This window comes from Nomascus leucogenys, chromosome 10 (assembly GCF_006542625.1).
Source record: "Nomascus leucogenys isolate Asia chromosome 10, Asia_NLE_v1, whole genome shotgun sequence".
In the NCBI taxonomy this organism is placed as follows: Eukaryota; Metazoa; Chordata; class Mammalia; order Primates; family Hylobatidae; genus Nomascus; species Nomascus leucogenys.
The window spans coordinates 72,287,258-72,298,033 of record NC_044390.1 but is presented as its reverse complement, the minus strand read 5'-3'; the positions used below and the strand labels follow the sequence as shown (position 1 = coordinate 72,298,033).

General features: G+C 33.3%; 1 protein-coding gene across 4 annotated transcripts in view; it reads right to left on the bottom strand.

Annotated features, from left to right (window-relative positions):
• Positions 1-10,776, bottom strand: part of WASHC4 (WASH complex subunit 4) — a 60,896-nt gene that overhangs the window by 16,063 nt on the left and 34,057 nt on the right. For all 4 annotated transcript variants that reach the window (XM_030821292.1, XM_030821293.1, XM_030821295.1 and 1 more), the window contains 8 exons: positions 10,518-10,623; positions 9,825-9,941; positions 8,629-8,797; positions 8,210-8,364; positions 6,562-6,636; positions 5,936-6,040; positions 3,340-3,474; positions 666-774 (listed from right to left, as the gene is read on the bottom strand). In XM_030821292.1, the coding sequence (XP_030677152.1) occupies positions 666-774; positions 3,340-3,474; positions 5,936-6,040; positions 6,562-6,636; positions 8,210-8,364; positions 8,629-8,797; positions 9,825-9,941; positions 10,518-10,623 (971 nt within the window). The remainder of the gene's footprint in view (positions 1-665; positions 775-3,339; positions 3,475-5,935; positions 6,041-6,561; positions 6,637-8,209; positions 8,365-8,628; positions 8,798-9,824; positions 9,942-10,517; positions 10,624-10,776) is intronic.

Below are 10,776 nucleotides of genomic sequence, written 5' to 3'. Positions count from 1 at the left end.
TAAGTCCCAGAAACACGACTTACTTCTTTCTCTAAATTTCTCTTTTTTCATCTTTAAAACGATTACATGCCTATCTCACAGGGTTATTGTGAACATATAATGTATGTGAAAAGCTCAAATAAGTATAAAGTTTTGTTAAGCTATGATTATTACGAAATGTAGTTCTTACTTTAAAATATAAAGTACTACATATCAGAAGACAAGTTCCACTCATAAGGGCAGAAGGACAATACATTATATGCACAAGTAAAATGGTGTAACATAGAACTTAATAACTTTTCATGTAAATATTTTATACCTTCACATTTAGACTGGAACTTGTGGGAGCCTTTTAGAAGCCCAAAACAGTGCCTTGAACAGAGCGGGTTTTCGGTAAGTACTTACCAGTTTACAATTATTAATATGACCTTTGAGATTTAGTTATTAAATAACTTTTATTATAATTGAAGAGGTATTATTTAAATGATTAGCCTATAGTCTATCAATTATTTCTGCAGCAACACTCTAATCATACTTACAAATTTTGGGGGTAAAAAAATTACATGAGTGGAGTAAAGCTGAGCTCAGGCTTTCACATGAGTTGCTTACTAGTGTGAAATAGTTAATATATGAGATAGACTGTAGGGATCTGTACTTGATTTCCCAACACTTTTATCATAACTTACCAATCTGGCTGATGAGTTGCCTGAATTGATCAAGGTAGCTCTGTCCCTCAGGTGTTATTCCAAGTTTTCTGATGCCTCGATTGAATTTTTCTGCTCTATCAAAAGGATACTAGACACAAAATTTTAAGGCTACTTTTAATAAAGATTTCTAAAGCACAAAATGCCTCCCAAATAAACCATGCCAATACTACTCTCCTTTTAATTTTGTATTTCATTGTGCTTAAAAATTAAGATTAATAAGAAATTCATACACTACCAATGTTCAAGGTCAATATAATTTTTTTTCTTTTTGACATTAGCTAAAACGACTAATAATCAATGCCACTAACCTAATTTCCCTACCACAATTATTAGTCTCCTAACCTCCAACAACTCTAACAGAAAAAAGAAACCAGTTCCTCCCAGAAATACTTGTTCACAGATGTGTCACGAAGCTTCTGTGGGCTGAATAGGTATTAGAGACTCAGAAACATACTCCTTCTCAATGAACACACGTCAGCTGGGTTAAAATTTCTAGTAACCATCACCAATAAAAAAACTACTTTTTGGTCTTGGTTGATTAGGAGATTTAGGAAATTATTCATTTTGTAATAATAAGAAAGCAATTCTTACATAATAGCATGAAATTATCTCTAAATACTAGGAATTTCTGCTCCAATAAATATGAGTTGGGCTGGGCACAGTGGCTCATGCCTGTAATCCCAGCACTTTGGGAGGCCGAGGCAGACGGATCACTAAGTCAGGAGTCCAAGACCAGCCTGACCAACATGGTGAAACCCCGTCTCTACTAAAAATACAAAAATTAGCTGGGTGTGGTGGTGTGCACCAGCTACTCGGGGGGCTGAGGCAGGAGAATCGCTTGAACCCAGGAGGCAGAGGCTGCAGTGAGCCGAGACTGTGCCACTGCACTCCAGCCTGGGAGAGAGAGCGAGACTCAGTCTCAAAAAAAAAAAAATGAGTTAATACAATCCTCTACTGATAAATGTAATCTGTAATTTTATTAGATTATCCTATGAGAAAATAATATTTTGCTACTCTGGCACTGAAGAGAACTACCAACCACTATACAAGAGAGCTGGAAATAGGTGTATCTTAAGAAAAGTAATTAAAATAGTTCTGTATATGGCAAATCAAATATAGGAACCATCTAAGCCCGTTGGTTCTCCATCCACATGGCTACATGCGCCTGCTGCCACTTAACAATTCAACAGACTCTTCACTTCACTATGGGAAAACTCAGTCTGGAAGGTGAAAGGACAACAGCGTTCTTTTTTTTTTTTTTTTGAGAGTCTTGCTCTGTCACCCAGACTAGAGAGCAGTGGCAAGATCTCGGCTCACTGCAACCTCCACCTCCTAGGTTCAACTGATTCTTGTGCCTCAGTGATATAGCTTGGCTTTGTCCCCACCCAAATCTCATCTTGAATTGTAGTTCCCATAATCCCCACATGTCCTGAGAGGGACCAGATGGAGATAACTGAATCATGGGGGCAGTTTCCCCTACCCTGTTCTCATGATAGTGAGTTAGTTCTCACAAGATCTGACGGTTGTTATAAAGGACTTCCTGCTTCACCGGGCACTCATTCTCTCCCGTCACCCTATGAAGAGGTACCTTCCACCATGATTGTAAGTTTCCTGAGGCCTCCCCAGCCATGCAGAACTGTGAGTCAATTAAACCTCTTTCCTTTATAAATTACCCAGTCACAGGTATTTCTTCATAGCAGCATGAGAATAGACTAATACACTCAGCCTCCGGAGCATCTGAGACTTCAGGCATGTGCCACCATGCCCGGCTAATTTTGGTATTATTAGTAGAGATGAGGTTTCGCCATGTTGCCCACGCTGGTCTCAAATGCCCTGCCTCAAGTAATCTACCCATCTTGGCCTCTCAAAGTGCTGGATTACAGGCATGCGCCACTGCACACGGCTAACAGCAGCATTCGTATAAATTATCAGTGGGAATATCAATAGTGAAGTGTTTTTGGAGTGCTAGGCTGTATGTACCAGAATTTTAAATGTTCACATTTCCTCGTCCTAGAAATTTCTCCTTAAGGAAATTTTCAGAAAGTCTGAGATTTACAGAGATAGATGTGTAAAGATGTTACTGTAGCACTGCTTGTAAGAATGAAAAATTAGAAAAACCTAAATAATGGTCAACAGAAGAAGGTTAAATAAGTTATGATATACATGGATGTTTCCCTATCAACTTGAAGCAGATCTGTATGTACTGACATGTGATGAGCACAGTGCAAAATGCTATGTATAATATTACTCCATTTTTACTATATTGCTTTTAAAAGCAATATATGTGTGTAAATATACATGTTTATATATGAAGATATCTGAAAGCGATCACACTACATTGTTAGCAACTGCCTCCAGAAAATGGAATGGAAAGAAAAATGAAGGTGGATATTCAGTTTATTCACTCTATATTGCTTAAATGTTTCCAAATAAGCATGTCCTACTTTTATATTATTTTAAAATAAAGAAAAGTATCACCTGGCTACATTTATGATTTAATTTTTTCCTTACCTTAAGCCTACAGATAATGCAGAGTAAGAAATTATAGGGAAAATAAAACCCCAATAGAGATCTAAATAATGAATTTTAGCATACACATTTGCCATATACTCAACAGCTGAATCAAATACCTTAAAAAGAATAGGTAGCCTACCTTATGATCATTTTGGTCCTTAATTTCCCTGAAAAATCGAATATCTTTAATCAATCTGGATTTGATGTGTTCATCATACATAAATTGGCTAAATATATAGAACTTCTTTTTCAAAAACTGGTAGGTGAAATTAACCTATAAAATTAAAATTCAAAAAGTTGAAAAAAGTTAATATAAAAATTAATTCAAATCAATTTTACTGTATAACAGTTATCTATCTGTACTACCTATAAAGTACTATTTATAAAGTCTATTTCATATCGGACCTGAAAATATTTAAATAACATTTTTTATTGCTCAAGTTCACAAAACTTTCTATAAGCTCCTCTTACATATTTTTACTAAAAAAGAAAAAAGAAAAGAAAAAAGTGGAAAATATTCTCATGGTAGGACTAAGGGCTGTAGTGAGAATCACAAAACCAGACTCAAGACTAGTTTTTAAGCCATGGTCCAGTGAGAAGTTTCCATGTTCTTCCATCAATAAGATTACTTATTGCTAATCTACAGGTCTAGAATGATACTAAAGTAAGAAACATGGTGTTCTCTGAACCTTCCTGAAGATACCACACATTCAATTATCTATTCATAAATATTTCTGATCACCTCTTACACAAAATGCAACATGCCTTCTCCCATGCTAGACATGGTCCTTGTCTTCACGAAGTTTATATTCTAGAACAGGTGACAAACATTTTAAACAAGTATTGTTGAATAAATTATTAAATCTCTACTGCAATAATTTCTCAAAATGTTAAGTACGTGTGTGCTTTGACAATAACAAAAAGCCCTGACCTTGACTCAGAAAATCCTAAGAAAGTGAGGTATGAGCTGAGATTAAAGTCAAAATAGCACAGTAAAATTAATTCTAATCTGCAGATGGAAATAGCATAAGATTAATTCCAACCTACAAATGAAAACCCTAAATTCATTTCCAACCCCACCAACTCTCAAGTATTACTAATGATTTTGACAAATGTGTGCCCTTTTACCCAGTATTCATTTACCCAATTATGGAAACAAATGATTTTCGGGAACTTATCTTGTAGCTTAAACACTGTACTCTCCTTGTTTTTTTCTGTTTCTTTGCATTTTTTAAAAAATCTCTTTAACAGTCTTTTGTTTTTAATCCTTTCCACTCTTAATAGTGGGTAACTATTCTGCCATCCTCTGATTTCTATCCTTCTATGCTCATTTCATCAACAGACATCAGTTATCTACATTCATTAGTGTAATTAACTGATGAACGTCTATATCCCTGTGATTACTGTGAAAGCAGGAAATGTGTTTTTCTCACACTAGTGCCCAGCAAAGTTCCTGACATATAAAATACATTCATGTCTGTTACACGAATATTTGATAGATGACAGAAGTCAAGGAAGAGCTTACTCTCAAAAGTTCAGTTTTATTTATCCTCAAAGGTACAAACATGATTAGATGGATGACTCTTCATTTGGAATTTAAAATTGTATGTTTCATTTCTATATTGATAACCCCACTACAATGGAGCTCCAATCATATCACTCATTGGCTCAAATCTTCAATGCCTTCCCACTGTATACCAAAATGATCCCAACTTAACTTTCCATTTTCTCCCAATTCCCTACTCCAAATGTGTTTAATAATACTGTACTACTTAAGCATCCACAGTCTTCTCCCTTAAAGGACAAATTAATTGTGCTCTGAAAACCAGGTAAATTGAAAGACTTCTCTTTTTCCACAGACAGAAAAATAGCATACGAGTTCAAATGATTCCGTCAAGTGAATGCCCATTTTGTTTTTTTTGTTTTTTTTGTTTGTTTGTTTGTTTGTTTTTGTTTTTTTTTGTTTTTTTTTTGAGATGGAGTTTCGCTCTTGCTGCCCAGGCTGGAGTGCAATGGCACAATCTCAGCTCACTGCAACCTCTGCCTCCCAGGTTCAAGCGATTCTCCTGCCTCAGCCTCCCAAGCAGCTGGGATTACAGGTGCCCGCCACCACGCCTGGCTAATTTTGTATTTTTAGTAGAGATGGGGTTTCTCCATGTTGGTCAGGCTGATCTTGAACTCCCGACCTCAGGTGATCCGCCTACTTCAGCCTCCCAAAGTGCTGGGATTACAGGCGTGAGCCACCAGGCCAAGCCGTGAATGCCCATTTCTAAGAAGATTCAATATATTTTTAGTAAGTTCCTATTTATATGGACATCAAATAATTAGCAACCCCTGCCCCAAAAAGGGCATAAATAACATTAAGTAAATTACTATCAATTGTTCAATTTCAAAAGTAAACTTTCAGGGATCACAGAATCAACACAGATAAACATATATATATGTCTGCACACACATCTATTAACGTGCTGATGTCCTCAAATATCTAGCGCTATTTATAATGATGGCTCTGAGATGGTAATCTACCCTAAAGTGTCTTTTGTATCACAGCTCCCATCACATCCAACACAATTTTAGGACCAGATATTTTAATTACTAACCAGAAAAAAAATGGAAATTTATGTAAAATATAAACTAGTAGTGTATGTTTACCAGAATATTCTATTAGAAAACGACGCTCCAAGCTATTAAACAGGGGTCTATTACCCATTCAACCCCCAAAGAAAAGTTCTTACGGTTGTATTCATAATTCCCGTGCCATGTGTTCGAATTGAATTAGCAATATGCCGAATATTAATAGTATTCAAATGCTTGTTATTGCTTGTTCGTTCAATAAAAATCTGCAATGAAACAAATTTATGCTCAGTAACAACGCAACCCATAGCAAGCACTGGTCAAACAGTTATCCAAAGAAAATTTTAGAATCTATTTCATTAAAGACAATTTAATTGAAAATGCATTCAAGAAGACAGAACAGGTGAGTATCCTTAATCCGAAAATCTGGAATCAAAATGTTCCAATGAGCGTTTCCTTTGAGCGTCATGTTGGTGGTCAGAAGTTTACGATTCTGGGGCATTTCAGATTTTGGATTTTCAGATTAGGGATGCTGAAGTGGTATATGATACGAATACTCCAAAATCCAAAAAAAAACCTGAAATCCAAAACACTTCTTGTCCTCAACATTTTGAATAAAAGATACTCAACTGGTATAATCAAAGCAAAAAAAATAAACCAGGCCTCGAAAACAATTATTTTTTGTTTCATTTAATTTTCACCCATAAGAATCAATTCCTTGCCCCTCAGCCTTCCAACTATCTCCATCCACATTAAAAAAAAAAAAAAATTTATAAACTCTACTCACCTGATTGTTGAGATTATAGAGGTATCGAGACACAAATATATGGATGTTTCTCATAATTTCTAAAACATCAAGGCCCTATAACATAATACACACACACACGTTTTATTATAATTCATTAAAATAATCAGTTAAACTTGTATCAGCATAGTGACTTATTGATTATATTGTTTCCTAATAATTTTTAAGTTATTTTAAAGAACTATATAAAAGGTATGACCAAAGGTTAAAAGACAATCAAGACTATCTCCTTAGGGAAACCTGGCTGCTTATTACTTTATCTTTTGTGCAGACAGAAACAGTTAAGTTTAAATATTCAAAGATCCATGACCCACAGTCATCTCCCCACCAGCCTTGAGAATATTTGTCTCTTCAACAATCTTCTCTACATTTTTTCTACAAAGTAAACTAATGGCCAGATTCTAAAAGGTAGTCAGAATGTGCTGTGACATTTATAAAATACATACTATTTTTCAGGTACTTTGCAAGGTTCCTTATATGTAATTCTAAAATATGAGGTATCATTCTTCTAAATTCCACAGGTGACAAAAATGAAGCTAAGGAAGTTGTTCTCTGAGGCAAAATAGCTAGGAAGCAGCAGGGCCTTGGGACTTTAGAAAGTCTAACTCCAAACTGTTACGCTTCTTTTGATCACACCAGACCCCTTTTAAATAGTACAAGTTTTCTATTAAGAATCCCTCATTCTTTAAATAGATATTACTCCAACACCCAATGGTATCATATAAACTGTTCCACAGTTTTTTCTAACTAGGGCTCAAAGGAGCATCACAATACCTTTTTAAGTTTTTATTATAACTTTTATTATATTCTAATCTAAAAATTTGTGTACGCATTTTTTCTCCCAGAGGATATTACATGAGCTGGGACTATTTCTATTTATCTTTGTATTCCTAAACATAGTTCAGTGCCTAGCATGTTCTCAATAAATATCAGCTATATAAATGAATAAATGAAAGGATATACAAACTGATCCTAGAAATAATCCCTACATGCAGCAAGATAAAGGGAAAACTAGAATCCTCAAATTTTAGAACTGAATAAATGGTTTTTGGTAAATATTATCTGGATCATCTTAGAGAGAACTCCATGCAAATTATCTGATAACATAAATTATTACATTCATGAGATAATACCATACTGTATATTAACTAATTGAATTAGCAAAGCTAAATGTTTTCTTATACTCCTCATTTTAAGAACAAAAAACACACTTGTAATCATGTAAATTTAACTATTTTTCCTAAGATACTAAATTTTATATACTATAACCAGGCTTAAAATCCTTAACTGTGACTTTGAACTTGTTAAAATTCTACAGAAGTCACCTCACTATTCTAGTGTTTCTGAAAAGCTGTATATAAATATAAATATATATATAAATATAAATATATATATCTCGAATGCTCAACAGAAGGCTGAATATAAGCAGGACCCCGGTGGTAAATTCCTTTATAAAGCAATTTAGCAGCACCTAATTTTTTACTGTTGTCAAGTATAAGATTTTATATGGCAAATAATTTCTTAAAAAATAAACACACACTAACTAAAGCAAAAAGAAAAAAGACTTCCTTAAAAAGTACTGCTACGGCCAACAGTCACAGTATGCTAAAAAAAACATTTTATACTACACCTGTTCCAAAGTCTGACTGGGAAGATGTGCCTCTGTCATAACCAGTCCATAACGCTGAGTAGCTAAGTTTCTCATCTCACTGTAAGTGGCCCAGTCATGAAGGGCTACTGTTGTTAGATTGTAGAAAGTCTTGTCTAGGTAGTGAGTTACGTAAGCTACAAAAAAAAAAAAAAAAAATTCAACTTGTGAAACAGTAGAAAAGGAAAACAAATGAAACTAAAAAGGAAAAAACAACAACTTGTCCTTGAACATCAGATTTGTTCCTTTAAAATAAGGTATTAATAAAAATGAAAAAAAACAAAATGTAATTAAAGAATAACAACACAAAATTTAAATATACCCTCAAAGTTTTGTTATTTAACAGTAGGGTAAAAAAAAAACAGAGAATATGACTCTAAGAAGGAAAGCAAAACACTCACCCCGAATGTCAATGAAACGATTGAAAAACCGAATTGGATTCAGAGAGAAAAAAAGAGCCAGGTCTTTCATGCCAACTTTGAAAGGGTTTCGGTCATCCAGCTTTAAATGAGTATGCACAGAAAGTCGCAGATCTTTCTCTATTTCTTTGCATAATTTGTCCAGCAAATGCTATTCACAAAAGATTTGATACTTTAATTTTTCAAAATGATATTGCAATTGTATTGTTTCCCTACATGTCTATGCTCCATTTTAAACCAATAGTTTTTTGGTCAGAAGCAGTTACATAAATTCTAAGTCTTTATTTTCACTAATACCTTAAGGTTAATACTCTTGAAAAGAAAATCTAAAACTAATGATTGAGGAACATGAATATGCAACTTAAAGCATAAAATTTATGGAAACCAGCAACAAAGGAGGAAAGGTCATGAGAACATGCAAGAAAGAAAAGAAAAAAGCTTCCTTGTAATAACCATTAAAAAAAATCACAAAATTCATTGTGCTAAAGGTAATAAAATTAATCATCTTTTCTGGTCTACCAAGGAGTTCTAAATTACTATCCAGGCATGTATTTTATTTCCTAAATAAGAATATTTAATACATGAAATTATAAAAAGTTTTTCACAATTTCATCAAACCCAGGTAGGATTATATTGTGAAATTTCCTCATTTTTAATTCCTCCCTCCAAACAAAAATATCACTAGATGGACATTTAATTTTAAAGATATCAGTGTTTATAATACATACTTCCTTAAAACAAGGAGGGGCATACATATTGGATTCAAATTACTTTTGTTACACACTAAATCTTTTAAATATATAATTTCCTTCTCTTAGGAGCTCTGCAAATAAAATTCAGTAAAATACTAATAGTTAAGTTGCTTTAACTGGACCATTAGCAGCTTTCAACATTCAAACCCATTTCACATTTGCATTCTTCTAATAAACAACTTTAAATTAAAATATCTATTTACAAAAGTAAATTTAAAATCTCCTAATTCCTAGTGTGATTCTAAATAAATGAATTACAGACCAATTAGCATAACGGTTATATTGTAACTAAAAATACTTCTTTGTTCTATCCAGCAATTTATAAATAATTTTAACTCAGTGATAGTCTGCTTCAATTGAACACTTTTTTCCAAACACTACATTCCAAACATGTTTTAAGCTTTTCAATCTCAAATATGATGTTACCTCATTTAAAATTTCCATAATTTCCTTGTCATAGCAATCCAGAAGTATCTCATAGGACTCTAAATGCCTTGCATGCATCATAGCAGGTACACAGTCGCGCAAAGCACTGAACATGTACTAAGAAGAAAATTAAAACGTACATGAATTTAGAAAAACCAGGTCTCTAATCTAAACAATACTGCAAAAGTTAATTATCTTGAAAGACAAAACCTCAATCTGAAGGAAAAATGATTTTCCACAACTGTCTTAACTTTCCTAAAGAAAAAGAACCTAAAGCATATACTTTAACTAAATATACCCCAAAAAATCACATTCACTAGTCCTTTCCTATCTTGTGCATTCAAACACACTTATTTCCATAAAGAAAAAGAAAAATTTGAATATTTTTAAAAAATATTTTTTCTTTTGCATTGTAATTTGCTGATGACTAAATGTCAGACTACTATGACATAAACTAAAATTAAATGAAATGAAAATGATTAGGAACATGAAGGAAGAAATTAAATAAATTAACTTAATTAACAGTAACAAAAAATTTAACTACAGACTATAAACAACTTAATGAATATGCAGTTTACAAAATAGTCAATTTTAAAATAGTTTATTAAATCAAATGATCTATTTTAAACTAAAATGGTTTACACAGTGACTTTTAAAATGATGGAATTATTCTTTATATTGTTCTTTACTTACATGTAATCTGGCTGCATCAACAGCATTTTCATATACATCATCTAAATAAATAGGGAAGACAGCTCGATGCCAGTATAAAAAACAACAGTCACATTGTGTTTGGACTCTACAATGTAAAGTAGTAATCAGTCACACCAAAACTGAAGAATCCCAAAACAACATGAAAGGAATGACATCTACTACAGAGGGAAGAGTTCCATCTTATACAGTTTGCATTCCCTACATTACTTAACCCAACATAGTATAGAAAAGTCACAAA